Source organism: Otolemur garnettii, unplaced genomic scaffold (assembly GCF_000181295.1).
Source record: "Otolemur garnettii isolate 467f Iridium unplaced genomic scaffold, OtoGar3 scaffold00009, whole genome shotgun sequence".
In the NCBI taxonomy this organism is placed as follows: domain Eukaryota; kingdom Metazoa; phylum Chordata; class Mammalia; order Primates; family Galagidae; genus Otolemur; species Otolemur garnettii.
In genome coordinates this window covers 17,084,055-17,108,269 of record NW_003852404.1, presented here as the reverse complement: position 1 = coordinate 17,108,269, position 24,215 = coordinate 17,084,055, and the positions used below count along the sequence as shown (strand labels likewise).

The 24,215-nt window shown below is 34.4% G+C and overlaps 1 protein-coding gene across 1 annotated transcript in view; it reads right to left on the bottom strand.

Annotated features, from left to right (window-relative positions):
* The window catches only part of TMPRSS15 (transmembrane protease, serine 15), a 126,907-nt gene that overhangs the window by 78,217 nt on the left and 24,475 nt on the right, over positions 1–24,215 (bottom strand). Inside the window, exons 5-8 of the mRNA XM_003783903.1 lie at positions 23,481–23,516; positions 16,445–16,576; positions 9,507–9,615; positions 3,936–4,042 (exon numbers count right to left, since the gene is read on the bottom strand). Of these exons, the coding sequence (XP_003783951.1) occupies positions 3,936–4,042; positions 9,507–9,615; positions 16,445–16,576; positions 23,481–23,516 (384 nt within the window). The remainder of the gene's footprint in view (positions 1–3,935; positions 4,043–9,506; positions 9,616–16,444; positions 16,577–23,480; positions 23,517–24,215) is intronic.

Genomic DNA, 24,215 nt, shown 5'->3' with positions numbered 1-24,215 from the left:
ACTTATCTTGAAAAAAATAATGTGCATATGTTACTTAATTCTGTATTCCCAACATGATTATTTTTTGTTGTAGAATAAATTAACAATTCAGGAAAACCCATTATGTCCATTATAAAGCATTAGTGTGCTTTAGTGTGAAAAGTCTGATCTTACAGAGAATTAGGTATATATTGTCAGCATGTGGGGATGAGATACCAGGTATGCGCTTGCAATATAAAGAATGGTACAATAACCACACACTAAGAAACATGTTTCTGGGCAAGACATTTTGAAACCAATTGCAGTGTGCTGACCCGGGCTCTTTTTGTTGTCTTTCTTTGATGGTGCATAAAAACATTTATAGATTTTTCTGCACAAAAATTAAATGAACTCACTCACTATCTTCTACTCCTTTCATTCCGGGTATTGACAATTACTACCACACCGAGTTTAATATTGTACTTTCATCACTAAAACTTAAAGAAAATGTTTTTGAATTAACTATCCTGGAATTTTACTCTGATTTACTTCCATTCCTCTGACTATTTGAAGACTTCATTGCGTTCTATATATTCTTTCTGTAATGACATCTTTCTTCAAAACTTTTTACTGGTTAGAGTTACATTATGACATTTTTCATGACTGAAAAATGCCTTTAAAATTTGTTTATTCTGGCTTACCTCTAATCACGTATATAGCAAGTATTTTATGGTACTAGATTCTTTTATTTCTTTATAGTCTCTCTAGCTAATCCTATTTTCCATAATTTAAGCGACATATTCAGATATGTTCAACATAATCAAGTAATAGCAATAGTACTTGAGATATATATTCTAAATAGGAATTTAATGAAAGGAAATCTTGTAAGCGTCTTTCATATAAAGGAACTTGCTGTAGCATTTAGGGAAAAGATGGACTTGTCAATTGAGAATGAAAGTATTGGCATTGGTTTAATACAAAAATAACTTAAAAGTTATGAGAGATACAGCTTGTCTACATACACTATCACACCACACCACTATATGATTCAAATATAAACCCCTGAGTGTAAATTTAAACCAACAAATATTGAATTTCTGCAACATATTAGATACTGTGTTATACGCTAGAAGTAAGATGTTATTCCCTTTCTTAAAAATAAGCTATTTTCAATTGTATGATTTAAGTGTAACACCTAATACCCTTTATCATTGTTTTTTTAGATTCCAATTAAAACACTTAATTTTCAAAACTTTAAAGTGGAATTGAATTTCCAAAGATCTTAAAATTTAGCAATTGCCTGTTATAATTGAAATACATTCATGGAGTTTTTTCTACTTAAATTTTAAATTTCTTATTATATTTGTATGGCGATTATGCATTATTTACATGACTCTACTAATTATTCTAATATTTATTTACGACTTGCTGATAGCATAAGCATGTGAAAACTGTTTAGACAAATCAGGGTATTTAAACAGTAGGGGAACATGAGGATAACTTACACCTACCATCTGTGGGGCAACTAACTTCTATGAATTGAGATTGTATCATCGGTATAGAAGAAAATACAACAGCACCTACACAATTGGTTTTGGGAAACATTTACTGAGAAAAAACTGCTGACGACACTGCTTTACACATCGTAAGTGATCAATGTATGCTAAAATGTATCACTGGCAGATTATCTTTTGAATATATTTATATGAACTAGCTTATTTGCCCACCTATGTAAATATTCATGTTAATCATAATTTTAAGAACTATGAGTATCAACTACAAAAACAAATACATTATGAAATTCTGGATGAATTTACTTAGACCTATACATGACTTACCATGAGTTCATGTGTTTCCTATATATTATTGAGATTTTAAAGCACAATGAATAATTGCACTCTGAAGAAAAGGAATTTTGGAGTTGACTTCTGCTTCCAGCACTGACTAGCTCTATGAACATGTGCTCATTTAACATCTTAAACCTCATCTTACTCTTTACTCATCCTACTTTGCAAGTTTGTTGAAAATATTAAATAAGAAAATCCAAATAAGTCACTTGACATTGCATTGCATGATAGCAACTAATAAAAAATAAATATTTGTACCACATACTTAAATACCTCTGAAATCATTAAATCAATCAAAACTTTTATTAGAGAGAACTTAATTTTCATTCTCCACAAATACATTTGAAAGGCAAAACTATTCAAATAAATGCAATTATTAAATCAACTTTAATCATAGACGTCATTGGCAACCTCATCTTAGTTCAACACTATAATGTGTGAGAAAAACTCATTATTCCATGGACAACCTTTCCACATTTTCTTCTTCATCTTTATTTTATTTCTTCCAGGCATTTTGCCCCTACTTTCACTGGCTACCATGAAGAGTCCAGTGCATTTGGGGCTAGATCGAACAAAGTGGGCACTGACAAGTTCACGAAGTCATCCTAGAAAAAGTGCTAAATATCTCATTATATCTCATTCATGAATATCACTACGGTCCCCTTCAGAGTACTCCCCTTGGGAAGCTATGCACCAATGGCAGTGCTTAGCTCCACCCTTCAAAGCAATTTTGGAATTTTTATCTGGCATGGCCATCAGAGCTATCATGTATTACCCTGGTTGTCCTGAATGTCATTAAAATGTCTTCCTTTTATTAGATGTCTTTAAGATTGTTTTTATCTTCAGGTAAAGAAAAAAGTGACTAGGGCCAGATAGGGTGAGCAGGAAGGACTATCCAATGCTGTCATTTGTTTACTGGTTAAACCTAAGTCACAGACATTGCTATGTGAGCTGATGCACTGTCGTGATGCAAGAGCCATCAGCTGTTGGCCAAGATTTTCAATTAATGTTTTCCTAACTGTGTCTCTATCAACATGTCCTTGGTCTGCTATGTTTCTCTCAGTCAGCTGATTATTCTGATGCACAACTTGAGGACATTTTGTCATGTTTTTCCCTTTTCTTCTCATTACTGACCACCCCAACCTTTCTTCATCGGTGACACATTTTCTCTCCTCAGAAAAACATTCAATCTGTCTGTACGCTGCTGTTTTCTTCATGGAATTATCCCCATCAGCTTAGACTAACATGTCCCTGGTTTCACTGCAACTCTTGACAATTTTAACAAGAAATGTATGAATGTTTGCTAGTTGTTCTAATTTAAGCTCCAACATTCCCCGGTGGTGCACAAACACAGGCAACAACAATAATAAACGCCACTCAGCAAAAACACTGACACACGTTAACATGAACACAACCATGAGCCACTCATACACTAAGGTTATAAAACCTTACCAAGTTGTTTGAACATGGCTGCCAACGTAAGTATGAATTAGAGAAGGAAAGTTAGAGAACTCAATTGTCAGACCTTGTGTTAATATCACACATCTTGCTTTCTTCTCAGCTTCCATCAGTACCCATTTATTAATGACGGATGGTTGTGTGGTAACAATATCATCCACACCTACCATTTGCTGAGTTTATCACCTGGCCTAGACACTGTTTGACCCACATTATTAGAACACATATCAGTCCTGGAAGAGACTGAGAAGCCAAGGGCACACTAAAAACAAGAACAAAATCTCTGTGAGTTTATAACCTACACAATGTTGGAGAAAAATAGAACAGTAATTTTCAGGGCTTACCTGGATTTTTCTTAATGGGCAGTAACACTTCAATAATGCAGCTGACCAAATTATAATTATATTTCCTTGGCAATCTTCACATGGCTTTTTACGACATCACTTAGAAGGTGACCATGTGAAATAGCGGCTAGTTTATTATGAGGAAGATCACAGAGAACATTCATTTTCTAATTTTGATAATGATGACCAGTTTTGTTTGTTTTTTCCTTTCAGTGATATAAATTTCAAGTTCATGTTTAGTTCTAAACAACAGACTGAATGTAGCAGTCCACAAAGTTCTCCATATATTTTCATTTCAGTAGTGGATTGTATATTTGTTTTAACTTACCTCTCAAAATTTTGCTTGATCCTACACCTTCATAAATATTTAATATATCTGGATTGTATGTATTAAAAGAATCGATGCTCAGTTTAACAGAAAGTCCTTGGTTTACACTAAATTAAAAGCAAAAAAATAGATTATGGTCACTCAACAGTTGTGATCATTCTTAATGCATTCTAGAACTTGTACATATTTTCTTTTCCTGTGGTAAAAGCAAGGTATCTATACTTTCAACACTTTTATAAGTGTACTGTACAGTATGTACTATTAACTATAAATGCAGTGTCATACAGCAGATATTTAGAACTGAAAGTCTATATCCAATGAAGATCAATTCCCCACTATTTTCTCCCACTGACTCCTAGCAAATGCCATTCTACTTCCATTTCTGAGTTTAGCTACTTCATATGCTTCATGGAAGTGAAGTCATGCTGTATTTACCTTTCTGTGACTGGCTTATTTCACCTAATGTAATGACATCAAAGTTCATCCATTTTGCATTATGAATAGAGTTTCCTTCTTTATTATGGCTAAATAAACTCTAGTTTACATATTTACTACATTTCCTTTATCCATAACCTGTTGATAGACATCAGGTTATTTCCACTTCGTGGCTTTTGTGAATACCATGTTTCCTTGAAAATAAGACACTGTCTTATATTTATTTTTTCTCAAGAAGACACACTAGGGCTTATTTTCAGGCTCTCCATGCCGAAATGCATGGCGTGGCTATACAGATATGCTGCATAGCCTCACCCATCTCTAGGTCTTAATATGGGGTAGAGTTTATATCTAACAAATGCATAGAAATCCTACTAGGACTTATTTTTTGGGTAGGTCTTATTTTGGGGGAAACACGGTAATGTTCACAAATGAACATGGAAATGCAGTTATTTCTTTAACGTTAGCATCAAAAATTAGGATTACTAGATTACATGGTACTTCTACTTTTAAATTTTTGAGGAAATTGCATACTGAGGTTCAGTGGTCACACCATTTTACATTATTACCAACGGTACACAAGGGCTCCATTTTTCCACATTCTTGCCAACACTTGTTATTTTCTATTTTTTTTTTTTTTTGTTTGGTGTGGTTGTTTTGGTAGGGGACCTTCTAATGGATATGAGGTGACAATACAGTATTGTTTTCATTCATATTTCCCTGAAGAATAGTGGACTTCTTTGGTCATACCCCCAAAGCACAAATAACCAAAGGAAACTTGGACAGATAGGATTGTGTCAAGTGAAAATCTTCTTTACTGTGAGGGAAACAATGAACAAAGTGCAAGGAGAACTCATACAATGGGAGGAAATATCTGCAAACTACCCATCTGACCGACAATTAATAATAAAACCATATACAAAGCTCCCACAACTCGATTGGAAATGATTAATCTGATTAAGAATGGGCAAAAGATATGAATAGAATTTCTCAAAATAAGGCATACAAATGGACTATAGATATGTTAAAAAATGTTCAACATTGTTACCTCAGAGAACTGGAAATAAAACTACAAAGATACATCATCTCATCCCAGATAAACAACTTTTATCAAAGTGAGTCAATATAGCAGATGATAGTGAGGATGTGGAGGAAGGAGAACCCTCCTAAACCATTGGTGGGAGTGTCCACTAGCGCACCCACTGTGGAGAACACTGTGGAGATTCACACTGCTCGGTAGAGGTCCAAAGATGGGAATTCAGTATATTGATAGATTGTCTGCAGTCCCATGTTTATTGTAGCACTATTCACAATAGTCAAATGTGTAATCAGCCTTTATAGAGCTTGAATGGATAAAGAAATCATGGTATATGTACACAATGGCACACCAACCTTATTTTTCAGGTATGCCATCAGTATAACATGACAAATCAGGCAATTGAAAACATCCCTTACAAAATTATTTGATTTTCGAGGGTCTAAAGGTCATTGTTGGGAAATGTGTATCTGGGGCAAGACCAAGGTTTGTCATATATTATATTATAATTCTGGTCAGAGGGATGGCTTTCAAAGGCTGGAGTTTTAGTCTTCAACAGTGGGATTGATGATAGTGGAATGGCAACTAGATGGTCAGAATTTAAAGACATCTAAGCAGAAATCTAGATGGTTGGAGGTGCCCAATGTTTGCTTCCAAAGAGGTAAAATTAGAACAGTGGTTGATTATTTTTTGAAAATACTGACAAATGGACTTCAGCTCTGAGTATCTTATTCAGCAGTCCTGGAGTAGATTCTGGGGCATCTATTTTGAAAAGCTGCATTGTGATAAGCACTTTGTTTTGAGGACCGCTGGATTAAAACAGATGTATGCAGGAGATAGTACACTCATTGCTTCTCTTTTTTGTGTTCAGAAAGCACAGGAGGTTGGCAGAAGTAAGGAGATCAAGGGAAGAGATCAGCAGATCTTTCCAGCTCAGACAGAGAGAGGAAAGCAAAGTTCTGGTTGCAGTTGTTTATTTCAGTTCCGCCTCTGTTAGGTCAGTTCAGGGACAGATGGATTGAGCCTGCTGGAGAGACCTTCAGGGAATCCAGAATCAAAGCTGAAGAAGGCAGAGGCGAAAGAAATGAAGCAGCCTACGGGGATAATTTCTGTTCTTTTAATTAATGTTTTGGTGTCTCTAGGCAAGAATATAATGATTTCTTCTTTGTCTGATGTTGTTTTCAAGCTGTGAAACTAAGGAATGGATGCAAGAGAAGCTCCCCAGGAGCCGTTCTGTTCAGGGGTCCTTTGCTTTCTCAAAAAAATTAGAAGAGAGAAAAAAAGTACATACTATTTTGTATTTTCTTCTGATTCAGAAAAGCTAATGGATTTATAATAAACTGCAGCATTTATAAAAGTAAGATGAATTTGAAAATATAATCAGATGTTCATATAATAGACATTTTGGGTACTTTCTGATTTTTTAAAGGGATGGGTATTGTTGTCAATGTATACATTTTATATTCTACTGTTACTTAATCTTTTTCTATGTTGATATTACATTTTATTGAGTGCTTAATGCGTGGTAAATCACTTTATGTTCATTATCATATTTAATAATGACTTTGACCACAGTAGTTAGAAATGTTGAACTCTGTTGAAGCAAAATTTGAGGTCAAAGAAGCAAAGTTACATGTCTGGGATCTCACAATTGAATTGAGAGAACCACACGAATCTAACTTTTTAGTACCTTCATTCTTAACCATTGGCCTTGGTAAATGTGGGCTTAATGTAATTCCAAGGCTGCACTAATCCTAACCATTTCCCCACTATTTGTTTGTTCAAGCTTGCAGAAAAATTGTTCATTGTTCCCCTTTTGTTCACTACTGAGAAAAAACAATCTAGTACAATGTGTCTCTAATACAATAATCTGTTTTGAAAAGAAAAAAATATATTATTTATATTCTTGATTCAATCAAATTCCATCATGAAATGCAATATTTGTTTTAGTGTAATATTTTAGATTTTTCAGATTTTTATTTTTACTTGTTTATTTTTTTAATAGAGACAGTCTTACTTTATCACGCTTGGTAGAGTGCTGTGGCATCACAGCTCACAGCAACCTTCAACTCCTGGGCTTAGGCAATTCTCTTGCCTCAGCCTCCCAAGTAGCTTGGACTATAGGTGCCTGCCACAACACCAGGCTATTTTATTTGTTGGTGTTGCTGCAATTTGGCCGGGGCTGGGTTTGAACCTGCCACCCTTTGTATATGGGGCGGGTGCCCTAACCCCTGAGCCACAGGTGCTGCCTCAATTCTTCAGATTTTTAAATTCACCCCTGCACCAATAGCAAAATTCTCAAAATAGTTTTAGAAAGTAAGCAATGGAATGAAAGTAAAAAGAAGATTATAAATTCTTAATTAATACAGGATGTTTATAATATAAATGATATCATTGTAGGAAAAGTTCATTGTTCATTCCCCTTGTAAACTCTGTAAATTTGACCTAACTTATTAAGAAGTGGATTTAATAATTAAATTATTTTTATTTGTTATTAATATCTAAAGATTACATGAAGAAATCATTGTGTACTCAAGAGTGAGATTAGTTATGTTTACATATTCTTTTCATTTCAGGGAAAGTAATTTAAGATTGTCTAAGGCTTTCTATTCACATTTTAAATGAATAATTATTTTTATTTTCTTTATGAAAAATGCTAAAACTATAAATCCTTCTTTTAAAATTTGATGTGATTTTACACATATGAATGTATCTCTTGCACACATATCATATAAAATATTATATATATATACATACATAGATCTCACATATATATGTGGAGTAGACACATCCTCCAACTTGGGTAAGTTTTCAATGGGCTTGAAGAGCTACCATTTTAAATACATAATTCTATTTTTGTTTTTGGTACATAAATAGCATGTTATCCAGAGTTTGAGACAGAAAACTGTGTCCTTAGATATGTCACATATTTTCCATGGGGCTGCATTCCAAATAGAAACTACTTAAAAAAACCAGGATATTCTTCTTTCCAACAATAATAACAAGTAAACGTGTATAAAACAGTTATTTCTTCACATGTCCTCTCTGGGATATATCTACACGAGAAATCAACTTCTCTGATTATTTATGGGTACATTTCCTATCACGTCTGGCAAGACCCCAAGGCTCTGCCTTTTACCCTACTATATTGATTCTCCTACTCTTCTAGAGAGTCATCATAATGATTAAAATGGTCATGACAGAGGTCAGACTGGGAAACCATAATACCATACAGCTGTTTAGAGAAAGGAACTAGGAAGTAAATGTGCAAAGTGAATTCCATGGAACACTTACTCTGGATGCTCTGTGGGGGAAACATTTAGTCAGAAAGTTTTTCTTGGAAATTTAGATTGCCTATTTATATATTTAGGTTTTTTTTAAGTTTTGATGAGTTTATTTGTTTCCCTTATGTTTATTTGAAAACACATTTTTTTTTCCTCCTTGGAATATCAAAAAGGAATGTTAGATATTTTTGTCTGTGAAAAATGCTTAGGTCAGCATTAAGATAGATCGGCTATCAGGAGCCTTATTCTTTTGTTCATCATCATGATAAAACTGGTCAACTGAATTAAGACCTTAGAGGTCAAATGTAGAGTTACATGTCTAAATGTCATTCAATATGTAGGGAAAAGGATGTATACAGAGGATGTTCCCTGTTCTCAATCTGGTGTGTCTAAATCACAGTAGGGGAGGTTTCATGTAGTTACTGGTGTAATGGGAAAGGAACTCTTTTTCAGGCAGAGGCAGGTCATATGAAATTTCAGTTTTGTGAAACACAGCCATGCTTGTGTGCTGTTTGCCTTGGCAGCCCATGATTCATGCCAGCCATTGGCAGGGGTGGAGGGGGCGCAAAGCTTACATCAGAGACCAATGAGATGACCTTGATTATTAGACAGTATTGTTCATAAGACAGAATACCTTTCTGAAAGGTTAAGAACAAGAGAGAATCTTTTTGACTAGTTTGTCAGTTGGGAGGACTTTTCTTTATAGCTAATGAAAACAATAATTGTTTTTAAAAAAAAACTGCTAAAGGCAGTAAGATATTGCATCAGAAAAAGATTTTATGACTTAAGAATAGAAAATAGAAGATGACATACTACCTTATGATCCACTGGCAAACAATATTTGGGTTAGAAGGCTTTGGATAATGGGCAGCCTGGAAAGATCCAGAAGATCCAGTCAACAAAAATTTTCCATCACAATCTGTGGCTGCAAAAAGACGACAATTAATATTACATAAAACAATCTTGGAATCCAAATTGGCTAATGATCATTTCCCAGAACACTCAGGACAGAGTGTAAAGGCTATTTTATAAAACTGAAATGGCCAAATGGGAGTTAATTAGACTTCATTTCTGATACCCTTATACATCATGGAGATTTTATTAAAGGATTCCATTTCTGAACACCCATATTTAATCTGCATTTTAAGGGTATTCTTTCATATTTGTAAGGAAACAAGTACATCTGAATTATCAACTGTCAATTGTGACAAATAATACCTAATCTTTTGTCCTATTTTCTTCATTAAAGTATAGCTAGGTGAATTTCAAATATATATATACATATATATATTACATATGTACATATTATTTTTATATATATATATGTATATATATGTTACATAAGTTTGCGCTATGTTTTCCTGAAAATAATTAGAATAAGGCCAGGCAAAAATAGTGCTAGATAATCCCATCTCAAAGGAATCCCGTGAGAGTTCCTTTCCTATTACTCCAGGAACTATATTAAAACCTCCCCACCAGAAAACAATTAGAAATGGAATCCTTTTTAGCCAATCTTTTTGCCCATCTTTTAAACTTCATCCCTCTTGCTCCTGTTGGATGGGCTTACTGTGAAGTTCAATATTTTCGTCTATATTCCTGATTGTAACTTTTTTCCCCATGATTATTCATTTTCTTCTTTTAGTTCTTATACTTTTATTTCATGAACCTCTCTTTTGCATCATGCACTATTAGTTGTCTTTTATTTATATCTGAATCATTTCTGATTAGATGAAAATCTTTTTGAAGGCACAAACCAGGATTCATACTTTACAACTTTTTGTTTCAGCTCATGCACTTGCTATGTGTAGCATATGCTGAATTTTTTTTGTTTTCACGATGTTTAGTCTTTCTGACATTATTTTCTTTATATTTAGTTACTTAGTTCGTTGACACCCTACTCTAGAATTATGACTCCTAGAATGTACTCTTCTTCTCCATGTAGATCATAAATTTTTCACATGCCAGAAGCATTGATGGGAAGTAGAAAAATTAATAAAATAAATCAAAATTAATTTGCTATTTTGTGAATCTAAGTGCTAGAATAAGCTAATCTTACATTGAGGTATGAAAAAACTCATTATAACATTATGACATTATATACATAGTAATTCTACCAATTTAGACATATATTATATGGAATAAAATATTTTTAATAAAAAATAAGTCAATTCAGGGATGCGCCAGTGGCACAAAGGAGTAGGGCACCGGCCCCATATACTAGAGGTAGTGGGTTCAAATCAGGTCCAGGAAAAAAAAAAAAACTGGAAAAAAAATAAGTTAATTGAAAAATTAGATAGCACATAGAAATCTTGGATGAACACCATGTTTTTTATTGGGTTGTGCTTTTTTTGTACATTTTTAAAAAGCATAAAAATATAATTTGTTATTTTTAAGATTCAAAATCTTTTTAAGAACAATGGTCTACAAAATAATTTTATTTGCTTATGACATAATAACCTGAGGTGATGAAAGAAAAAACAAAGAAAAGAAAGAATAAACTACAACAGAAAAGATAATAACCCCCCAAAACAAGGATTAAATTCTGAACAATCCAGCAAAGGGCACAGGAAAGGAAATCGAGAAAATTGTGGCTTATTGAGATAACTGAATTCCCTCATGTATAATAATTAGTGCAGCAAACAAGGAGAATTAGGTTTAATTTGTCATGATTTGAAGAAAAACAGCAAAATACATGACTTTTTAATGCAGTACTAAATAATTTTCTAGTTGCAAAAGTAAAGCTCTTTTCTCACTCAACTCTCTGCCCACTGCAAACCACGAGAAGCAAATGAGATAACGAATGCCTTAGCTTCAGTGACCACAAAAAAGTGTTTGCCTGTACTTTATGTCATAGATAGAGCCTTTTCATCACAATTTGTTAATAAACAATAGGAACTCAAAAATGAGAGGCGGCACAGTAAAGGCCACTGCTGTTGTGGATAGTTTATATTTAAATTAAGATCCTTGGAAACGATGTTGTAAATCATCCTATCTTGCCAGCCTTAAAATATAATCGCTAATATTTTTGGAGTGTTTGCTCTGTGCTTGTTATTGTTCTAAAGTCATTATATATGTATTTGACACAAACTTCATAACAACCCTGTGAAGTGGGAAAGTGCAGCACAGAGGGGTTAAGTAGCTAGCCGAGGCCTTCTGGCTTCTAAGCAACAGTGCCAAGCCAGGTAGCCTTACTCCAGAGCATGCTGTGCTGTATTGCCTAATACCACAAGGTAGGGGACAAGATAATGACATCACCCTCTCTTTGAGCTGGAAACGAAGGCGGAAAGCACAAATGAAAGAAATAGGAAATTTAAAAAACAAGAATGCCATCTTATCCGGTGTGCTCATACTTTACAAGTGCAATCCAGGACAAACAGGTGGGAGTAAAAAAAAAAAAAATAACAATAATAATAAAATAAAATAAAAGATAAAAAAGAAGGAAAGAGAAAAAGGGAAACAATACGAGACCAGCTTAAGCATTTGTAAGATCTGTATCACAGGCTGGTAAAATTCTAGTAATTCATCCATTCACGACGTGTTTTTGAGAAAGGTATCCACCCTTTGTAGGGCCCCACAGGATTCACAATTTTCTAAGAAACTGAGCTCATGTCTCCATGTCAAAGACGGCTCTGAGTTTGACAAACTCTGTTGTACTTCTTCATACGCATATGACTGAACTCTACTCCCAAATCCCTTGCTGTCAGATGAGGTCATGTGACAGAGTTGACTAATAAACTAGTGTGGAACTGCTCAGGTTTATTTCCAAGTGTGGTTTCTATTACAGAAAGATCTTCTGTCCCATTCTTCCCTTCCCTGTCAACGGTTGTAGAGCATCCAGTGGAGGACTCTGGGGTAGAGAGGGTGGTCAGAAAGGGGTTGGCATCCTGTCTGCCAGCCTAGAGTGCAGCCCTTTGCCATCTTTCTTGGTCTGTGGTATAGGTAATATATTGCTAAGATTATTTACTATCATATTGAGCCTGTCCTAAAGAATATGATCATTTTGCCTGTCCAGGTTTCTGTAAAGTTGCGAAGTTTCAGTGTGAGTGGATAACCTACAGATCAAATTTACAGCCTTTGGTAAATTCCTGCATACAAGCAAAGGAGAAGAATATTCCTAAAGGCAGTGAAAATAAAATTACAGTAGTATTGAACTACTTATATTAACACAGTTTGGAATGCTGAAATATAATTTCAAGATATAGGCTTGTGCAAAGGGATTTCTCATGTATTTTTCATCTAATTTTAAAATGTTTCCAGAGAACTTAATTTTACATGTGACAATGAAGCAGAATATGGATTCGGGGAAGAAAAAAAAAACAGAATAAAACAAAGCAAAATGATATGAAACCACAGATGAATAGGATTGCTGGATGTTTAGGACTGTGACATCGTAGACTGCATAGTTGTTTCTAGTGCAGCATTAGAAAAAACCATTTTGAAGGGGGGAAAAATGAGCCTGTCGAGTAATATCAGATATTCTAGGACACAGTCAGAGATGCTGTCTGTAACCATCAGGATTCGTAAAGGTGTGAATTTAGGAACCGCTGAGAGCTCCCTCTGCTGGCTCGATATTTAGTAATTTTGTTTTGTTGCGGGCATTCTCCAGGATATATAAATCAAACTCGATCTCCACCCCAGGTCTCTTATGCACATATGTATGAGGCACGCAAACTCGGAGGACATTTGCCAACTGCCAGAAAATCCTGAGGAGTGGCCTAAGGGCTGTGAGTCAGCGTCTTTCCTTCCCAGAGGTCAGCTAAAAAGTGAACTTTTCTTGCTGATGCAATTCTAATCAGAAGAGAAAAACAATTTACAGAACTCTCCGTTCAGCTATAGTCAGCTGTAAGTTGTGTAAACCTAAATAGCTAAAGACTAAAAGAGGAAGCTGCATAAGTCAACATTAATGTGATTCTATTAATAACACAACGAGAATTAGAGCTCACAGCTGGAGCAAGAAAAATAAAAGAGTGAGAGCAAAGGTTAATTTCTTATAGAGAAGATCCTCTTAATTAAATTTTAAGAATTTTTCTGTGAACGCAGATTGACGGGAAAGGACTCTCATGTGGAAACGGTACCACTGAAAGTTTGAGTTTCTACTGAAGTCCAGTAGGATTTTGGGTCAGTGATTAAAATGGACAAGAAAACTTATATTCTTGAATTATCCTTGAATAAAACTAGAGTTATTGCCTGATTCTTCCACTCCCTTATCTTGAAAGTGATTAAAATTCCTTACCCAAACTGGTATACTACTAACTGTAAACTACAAATAAAAGAACCAAGAAAATGGAAAATCTGCTTAAGATGTACAATAACATGGAAGTTCGGGTGCTACTAAGTTTCCGTAAAAACAAAACCTTCCTAATAGTGAAACATAATAATGCAGTTTGATTATGTTTTTAAGGGAAGTTAGATAACTAATTTATTTCTAATACTGAGGTTCATCTCATGAGTTTATGGTGCTCAGAAAACTAACTCATGGCCTTCAACCCTATTTTAGCACAAGTTTCCACACTTCCGTGATACACTTACAGCTATTTTTGATACACAGTACCCAGGTGTTAATTTATCATGAAAATTATAAATTTAATGAGGGTAGGGACCAAATAATGATACATGATCTGATTATTTACCTATTAGTAATTTATTAATAATGCCATTTTCCCTATTTAAAGGTATTGATCATCATTATATAGGCTTAAAGTTCTGTGTCTAGCTTGACAGAAATGATTGTTTTTAAAATAGAAATCGGCTTCACCTTTGCTACCTCACGATGGCAGACTTGGATCATTTTCCTCCTGAGAAGGTTGTGTGGAAGCCTGAACACTGCAGCAAAAAAAGAAGGTGGCTTTCTTCTTCTTTGAGTAACTTCGTTATATAAAATAGATTAAAAAATATTCTGTAGCCTGCACTTTCTTCCAATATGTTCTGAGTGCACTTCAAAGTGTGTAGTTAAACTTTAAAGGTTTGAATTTTATCCAAGAACATTTGAAGTGGGATCGCTCAGTGGAAGTGTCTGTAGCACAGTGGCCTTAACAGACCCACTGCCTGCCTTTTAAAGCATATACCAAGTGGATAGGTAAATTTTAAACGTTGGTCCTTATTGGAACATTCATCCTTAATTAATATCAAGCAAGATGAGAACAGTATAATAAATAATTGAAAGGCAAAGTGCAGCAAAGAGGAACTCATCTTTAATACAATTCGGGAACTAATTGCAGGGAGCCAAAACTGATTATTGAACATATCAAAATGTGTGCAATTCATTATTTCTGTTTAATTTTTTAAAACTAAGCTATAGTTTTAAAACTATATATTTTTAAACTAACTTATCTAAATTCAGTAGTCGTCCTCCCACATCAACAGTGGTTATGTGCCCAGACTCTCAATTGGATTCCTGAAAGTATGAATAGTATTGAACTTGTAATAACATTTAATTTACAAATTAAGTGCAGTAAGACATTAGTAACAGTAACTATTAATAAAATAGAACAAATGTAACAATACTCAGAATGTTCTGCAATTTAATACTTATGAATTGTTTATTTCTGAAATTTCCATTTTATATTTTAGACTTTCAGTTGACCTCTGTAGTTCTGTGTGGTAATCTTCTTAGTTATGTTACATCCAACAATAAATTACACATTTAGATGCTACTTTCTGATAAAATTTTCTAAATTGAACCCAAGTACAAAAAGAAGCCAAAGGGTAAATATGTTTAAACCATTTAAAACCATGCTTGGTGTATAGTAAGTCCTACTTAAGTATCGAATAATAAGATGAAGTAAAATAAAATAACTATGAATCCTCAAAACAGATGCCAAAATGTACAGATAAAACACAGATGTCTTACTCATGAGACTCTGAGTTCCTGTTGGTAACTAGTTTCCAGTATTCACAGAGTGAGCAGAGGTGAATAACAGCAATACAATTTAAAAATGGTGCTTGTTCATTGAGTTAGATGGTGTTGAAATGGCACACACCAAAAAACGACTAATGTGATGGTGAAAAAATATGATAATTCATTAGGAAGAAGTGAGCATGTGTATGTAACAAGTCAAATTCAGAAGAGTTTGGTGAACTTTAATATAAATAAGGGATGAAAAATATCGCCACTCTCCCCTGACATTCATAAAAGACATTGCTAAGCACGGTATCCTTTCCATAGTCAACAAATGGTATTCTGTTTAATGAACACTTTTTTTTTTTTTTTTGGAGACAGAGCCTCAAGCTGTCACCCTGGGTGGAGTGCTGTGGCATCATAGCTCACAGCAACCTCAAACTCCTGGGCTCAAGAGATTCTCCTGCCTCAGCCTCCCTAGTAGCTGGGACTACAGGCGCCCGCCACAATGCCCATCTATTTTTTGGTTGCAGCCATCATTGTTTGGCGGGCCTGGGCTGGATTCGAACCTGCCAGCTCAGGTGTATGTGGCTGGCACCTTAGCCGCTTGAGCCACGGGCGCCGAGCCTAGCGAACATTTTTAATGTTACATTAAGTCTTGGGTTGTGTGTGAAAACACCACACTGTACCCCCAAAGTGCATCATTGTACACAGTTACCATTCAATAAAAAAAAAAAAAAGTTTAGGAAAACATTAATGCAATTTAAAAAATTTTAACATTGTATTAGAAAATGACTATTGGACTAGCTCATTCTTAGAAATTTTAGGTATCTGAAGGTATTCTTGTGTGTGTGTGTATGTACTGTGAGGGAGCATGAAAAAGAAGGTGTGGGAGACAGGCAGGGAATGAACTTACCACAGATTTGATTGTCTTCATCAGAACCATCTGGACAGTTTAATTCTCCATCACAAAATAAGTCAATGGCTATACACGTTACAGCATCAGCACAAGGTCTTGAACCAGGAAGGCACTCCATTGATACATTTCCTTAAAGAGAAATCAAAATTATTTAATTTCCAATGGGTGAGATATGAACAATGTTTGGACATTTACTATGTTTTCTTTTGTGTTGTTAAGGTACTTACAAACATATACTTCAATTTTTATCATAAATATTTTATTTGCTGAATTGATCATTCATAAAATTCAGAATTTTAAATTTTGAAAACGTTTTTTCATTGATGTTAGATGTGAATGTTTATTGGTTGACTTTCACTCTGGTAATTAACATCGTAGTTTGTATACTGAATCCTTAGAATTTATATGTCCTAGTGATGGATGTTATGTGGAGCAAGCTATGGAAAATTTGTTGCATTATCTGCAGCATCTAGTAGCCACTTCATTTATTCATAAACTTATTATTTGAAAGTATAGTGGCTTAAGTCAAGGTTTTCGTTTTACAGAGTAAAATTCATCAACAAACTCCATTTTCAAAGTAAGAAATACAAAACATTTGAAACTTTCGGTGTATTGCAATATTAAGCAGAGAAGAAACCCAATGGCTGTTCGCATTTAATAACTCTTTGTTACTTGGGTCAGGGATTCTTAGGAGGTAGGATGCACAGCCCGCATGGTTCCATGCCATATCCTGATCAGTGTATGTTCAATTTGCACCACTCAGTCGGTTTTGTCCTTTACTTGCTTTACTTCTGCCTGCCTAAGTAGGAACCAACAAGCACATTCCACTTCAACAAATTAACTTGGGAAATTTAAGTGTAATAATAAAAATAAAACATATTCTTATACGCCCACAAGATTTAAAAAATTCTTTTATTTATCAGATCAATCAATATGGAAATTCAGAATATTTTTGTCTTTGACTAGTAGAAGAATGATAGTTTAAAGTATTGACATTTTTAAATCAATAACATTTTTTTCTTTATTTGTTCATCTTAAAGCAAGCATTGTACTGCCATCTGCTGGGATTTAAAAATATGAAATTCTGAAGTTTCCCTTTATGCCTGGAAACTGTGCTGGGGTTAATGAATCTACTAAGATAATAATTAGAAACATTTATAGATACGGTTATCAAGTATATATACAATTAAATTAAACTTTTGTAACTGACTATAATTAAAATAGATAAAAGCCACTTGGAAGTAAAGTCATGAAACACGTAACATCCAAAGTAGGACAGAATAGAGATCAGATCTGTTCTCAAATGACAGAACACTTCCATTTAAGATAACACAAAATAATGGTAAAAATGTTATTTATTATACTCGTGCATAATTGTTAACAAAGAGCTATTGATTAAGAAAGTCCTTAACCATTGAGTCTCTAATCTAAACAAGGCATAATATTTGATAATGCTCTGAAATCATGTGACAAAATAAAAATTTAAGAAAAGCATTATACTTGAAACTCTGGGTCTTATTTTAACAGTAGATAATAGAATTCTAAACATTTAACATTTGAAAGACTAGCTTTGGAATTAACCAAAAGACATCTAATTTTGGCTATCCTAAAGCTTCTCATGTGGGCCTCATTTCCTGATGCTTCACATCTTTCTGTTTATTGCATATTGAACTCCAGATTGAACCTTTAAACTACACCAGCAAGTGAGCTACTTGGGACCCTTTGATCTTTTTTAATAATTATTCATTCACTACCTAATAATTCATCATCTAGGTATTTGTGTCATGGAATTTCGAGGAAAGGAGATAAAAGCATGAGTAAGGCAAGGCCTCTATTCTTACGGAATTTGGAATTTAGTGAGAGATGGTTCATTAATTATTGGTTCATTATTTTTGAAGAGAAATGTAAAATAAGTGCTTTGGGAGCACCAAAGATTAGGCACTCAGTTTCCTTTTTAGGCAGGAATTAAAAATGTCTCAGAGAAGGGTTCATACGAAAACTCAGTTTTAAAGTATGCTTAGAGATGCATCAGGGGACAGCTGTATGCAGGGTAGTTGATGTGTCAGAAACAATCAACACGTGGGAAACAGATGAGTCTAACTTACCTCCATGGCAGGGTGATTGTGGAACTCAAAGTGGGAAGGGAGTTTGGTGCCAGATTTGGGGAACCTTTTTACCTTTATAAGTGTTAGAATTATTTTTCAATAAGAAATGTTCCTGAAAGTTTTTACATATATATGTGATACGTCCAGTAAATTTTTTCATTTCACTTCATTTTTTTTTTTTTTTTTGAGACAGGGTCTCTGTGTCACCCTCAGTAGAGTGTGTGGTATCATAGCTCACAGCAACCTCAAACTCTTCGGCTCAAGTGGTCCTCTTGCTTCAACCTCCCAAGCGCCTGGGACTATAGACCCTATCTCCATGTCCCACTATTTTTCTATTTTCAATAGAAATGGGGCCTCCCTCACTCTTGCTGAGGCTGGCCTTGAACTCCTGACCTCAAGCAATCCACTAGCCTCGTTCTCCCAGCATGCTAGGATCATAGGTGTGAGCCACCACGCCCAGCCTCTAGTACATTTTTCATAAAGGCAATTCTGGGACCCTGTGGAGAATCACTTGGAAAGGGGATATCAATTAGGAAGCTGTTTCAGTGGTCCAGGTGAAAGGTAATGAAGGCTTGAACTCACACACTGGCTTAGGAGATGGAATGTGGACTTAATCACTACTTTACGGGTATGACTGATGAACTTCATCAACCAGGTGCATGCGACTTAGTTTGGGGGTGGTGGAGAAGAGGGTGTTAAGGAGTGGCCAGCTGAATTACTAATGGTCATTAGACACAATAGTGAGTATAAGAGGAACAGATAGTGGGGTAAGAAAATGAGTCTAGTTTGAAATATTTGGATTTTAAGGTGGAAATACTAAGTACCCCTGACTAGGTGGTGCTCTCTCTCCAGGCTCTGTTTAATCAACACCCTTCAGCTGACTTGGTTCATGACAAAAAAGAAGTTTCATATATTGAAACTAATATAGAAAAAATGAATATAATTATTGTACAAGGGTAGTGAGATGTAGGATTTTGTCAAATTGTGTTTTTACCTAGTCTTCTCTCTCTCTCATTTTGTTACATGTACATACATTTCTGACAAAACCATTGATTAAAACATTAGCTGTTACAAAAACTTGCTAGATGCCAGATTTTTATTATTTTTTAAAATATATTTTATATTAACATGAGGGTATAAATGACTGTGCTCCTACAATCTTCAAACTAGAATTCAGCTGAGTACTACTTGGTTTAAATTTCACTACTTAATTTTTGCCCTAGTATTTCTTTTTCCTAAGAAGTCTATACAAAACTGTATTTTCCAATAGGCAATTTTTAGAAGAGTTAATAAATTCTAATTAAAGAAATGTGCCCAAGGGCAATAATAATTGGTTTAACTTATTAGAAGCTGATCAAATTGCCTCAATATTGGGTATTGTTAAGTTCAGTGGGAAAAAATCTTGCACATGTTTTCTATGTCTACATTGTATTTTATTTTCAGAGTACTAAGTTTTGGCATATTATAAAATGAACTGCTAAATTAGCATTATTTGGATTTTTGCAAATGAAGGGTTTTAATTATCCATTTATATTTGTCCTATGAAGGATTCATTATAAACCCAAGTGTGACTACTTCAGAGTGATCCAAAGTCAAAACAATTTTCAGGGGTTTGGGACTCTTAACTTGGTTTGTCTACTCAGCACAGCCTCTGCCCTAGGCATTGTGGAAGATAAAGACTAAACTCCACTATTTTTTTAATCCAAAACATATATGATAAATGTCACTTACAAGGTAATGAATTGGAAACCATAGTTTGTAAACCTTAGATTTCATTTTCCCTGTTATTTAAATGGGGTAATAGTAGTTGGTGTCCAAAGTTGTTGACAAAAATTAAGCTCCAGATCCTATAACTTGCTTAGTAGTGAAAGTAGAATCTGAGTCTGTGAGTGCTACTTTGAGAGACCAGTTTTATTTCATTACATTACATTAGAAGATTTCACCTTAAAGAAATTTTCATTTACTTTGATAGAACAAATCTAGTGTTTTTTTTTTTTTAAGCAAGATTATGGCTTTTCAATGCAAATGACATTACAGCGGAAAGGTACTTTAATACTCTTAAAGGCTTGTGAGAGGAATGTCTTAAATTAGGGGAAAGAACTTAGCAATATATAAATGTTTTCTCAAATGCAGAGAAAGAAAAATATTTTAAGTCACAATACGTTTGAGACTGGATAAACTCTCTACACCTCAGTCTTGTAGCAATTAAATTGAGGAGCATAATTCTACTTGAGGGCATTTTGGCCCAATTTCACGTTCTTCACTAAATAAGCCAATTATTCTTTTTCTTCAATCCCCAAACTCAACCACCTAGTGGCATTGTGGTAAGAATGCATTTTGTATGAGATTAAGAAACAGTGAAACTTTTGTTTTTCTGCAATCATTGCCTACACGGTTAGCAACAAAGGACCAGAACCAGCGGTAGTCTGGAAACCCTTCAACTGTATGAGCGGTTGCCCAGCCTCTCCAGGTATATTGTAGCAGCCAAGAAATCTGGACAACATGACCTTAGTTCTAATCCCTCTCCTCAAGTGTTTGGAATGGGTTAGTAAAACTTTAATTGGCAACAAAGGCAGCGGAGTGATAGAAATAATCCTCATAGACTTTGTACCATTATCACAGAAAAATTCTCTTTGCCAGAATTTGTAATAGTACTAATGCCAGGTATATGATGCATGCATTTGTTGATTTTTCTCAAACTCTGCCTTCCAGGCATATAAAAACGAGAATAAACTTAACATCCCTGAAAGGCATATTCATAATAAATTACCACTTGGAAACTGCAGTTTTCAAATTTAATTGCCTCATTCCCCTCTCTGAATCCATAGTATCTTGCTGTGTGAGAGGAATAAATGGGAAAGACGATTGGACACTCACGTGTAGTCTATGGATTGAGGGAAAAAATAATGACATTCTGTTACCTATTTACCTTGTAATAATTTGAGGATTAATTAAGCTAAGTAAATATAATCTCCAATGATGGATAATCTTGGGAAATGAAGTTTTTAGTGAAATGAAATTCCATTAAAATGAGCATTACCTAGTATAATCATCTTGTTTTAAACTTAGTTTTTGGAAAAAAAGCTCTTAAAAAATTGTCCAGCTGGGTGTGTGTGTTTGTTTTGTCTAAGTCAGCAGGAGGAAGGAAGAGGAGGTCTACTACTGGCTGTGTTCTACCTTCCTGGTAGGGACAGTGCTGACCACAGCGTAGTCATGTCTGTGTTATTGTGTTTTAAATTCTCACAATCACCCTCTGAGACAAGTATTTTAATCTTCATATTTTGGATAATAAATATGAAGTTTAAAGAGGTTAAATACAGACAGAATCATTCCTAAAATTAGGTAATGGGTCAATTCATTCATGTTATAAATCCCAATGACTGAGATTTTTATGTTACTTTCTGATCTTTGACGATCAAAGCTCAGGTGAAATACGGAAGATAGGCCTAGGTGTATACTGACCCCACCCCTGTAGTTTAAGTCTATGAAAGGAGATTTCTGCTCAAATCCTAAGGAGAAAACATGTGGAGGTGAACTTTCCTGTGTTCTCTGTGCCTTCTGTCATTTCTTTGTCCAGAAGATACTGGACATACGGTTCAGCTGATTCTATATACCTCTAAGATGTTTGTCTTTAAGATAGTAAGAAAAAAACTCTTGTAAGTCCAAGGCTGTATTGCGTTATTTCTAACTGATTCTTTTTCACGTAAGTCACTCTGCATTTTTCTCTTAAGGCATTTTATACAGCTAGGAGAACCTTGACAATTGTCAGTTAAGTGAAACATTCGCTGAACCAATAAGCAGATAGAAAGAAAGCAGCATAGTAATTTGGAAATTTGTTGCTAACTTCAAAGTTTTAGGGACAAATTGCTCAGAATACATTAAAATCACATTTTCACTTTATTTTTAGACTAAAGGAATTAGCCATTAGCAATCCTAAAAGTATTTTTCGAAGTGCATTAGAAGGTGATTTTAGATGCGATAAATATTTTTTCCATGTAGAAGAGGGGAACGTGGGCCTAATGACTGCTTTTTTCAATACATTGTGCTGCGACAGCCCAAATACAGTTAACTGCAGGCAAACGTATCCTATCCTGATAGAACTTCATTAGTTTCCGAGTTGTGATGGCTTATTTTATAAAGCATTTTGATTAATGATTCATGTATTGCTTTCCTTTTCAAAACCTATACCAGCCATTTCATGCAAGAATTATTCATTATTGCTGGGAATGTACATATAGTTTCACCGATGTTCTTTCCTGATGTGTACATAATATTTCATATAAATTTTAGTAGTTTAAAAATGGTACATATTATCACTGGGAGCTGAATGAAGATTTATATAATATTGTCCTTATTTTGATTTACTTAAAAGATTAGGGACACAACCAGCCTTTTTAATGTAAGTTAAGAAGCTATTTTATTTGACGGGCATACAGACAGAAACACAGTGGACAATTACTAGAAATCGAGAGAAATGTGCACATTAGAAATACATACTAAGAATTGGCACAAAGTAGACTCTTAAAAAATGTCGAATGAATGAATACAAGGCTACTTTGGTACTGGTTTAGCCAGCAGTATCATGTTAACAGGAGGGAACAAGCATGTCCGACTTGTATATGGAAGAAATAATCAAAGGGAAAAAAATCTGTAACCTCTGATTATACCTACATCACTTCCGGAAAACATTTTGATTCTATAGGTAACATTATTAGCAATAGCTAATAATCATGGTTCTAATAGATAGAAGACTAGAGTGAGGTCAGACAATCTGAATGTTGACTCTACATATATGGTTTACGTTGGTAAAATCTTAGACTGAACTGCAAACTCCTACACTCCCATTTTCTATATAAAACAGTTACTATGAATTGCTGTGGCAACATGGAATTTGTTTTTCAAAAGAGAGACACATTATTAAAACTAACCTGGAGTTGCCAGAAGACGGCTGCTTGTTAACTTGTCTCTAAAGACAAATTAAATGAAGATAACTATTGTGTATTTTAAATGAATTATTAGGAATATATTGTATATTGCTTCTGTGTAATAGTTAACTCATGGATTTTTTAAGATGCTATAATTTGAATCCATTACTTTAGGAATGTGTCCTTTGTATGTGGATCTAATAAAGAATATTTTGTGTTTTCATTGACTTTTAGAATTGTAGAGTAGAAGTTTTTAGATTTTTAAATCATCTTTTATTTTCTAAATAAAGAAGACAATGTTATTTAATGATCAATAAATATTAGGATTTGTTAATTTCATAATGATTATAGACTTAAATTTTCTAGGCTAATCTGATGCTATTTTAAATGGAAGCGTGGGACATGTGACCAAGGGCTTTGAAATTGGAATTGCTATTGATTTCTGAGGTTGACATTGAATAACTATGTGACCATGGATATTTACTTATTAGTTTATTTTTTAAGTGGAAAAAGTATTATATTTCTACAAGATAATTCTGAGAATTAAAAGAATATTTGTAAAATCCAGTACCTGGCCTAAAAGGTTAACCTTGAAAAATAGGCCTTTATAATATAAAAATGATCATGGGTGGCCCTGTGGCTCACACTTGTAATTCTAGCACTTTGGGAGGCTGCAGTGGTAGGATCACTATAGACTAGACATTTGAGATCAGTCTGGGGAACACAGTGAGATCTTGT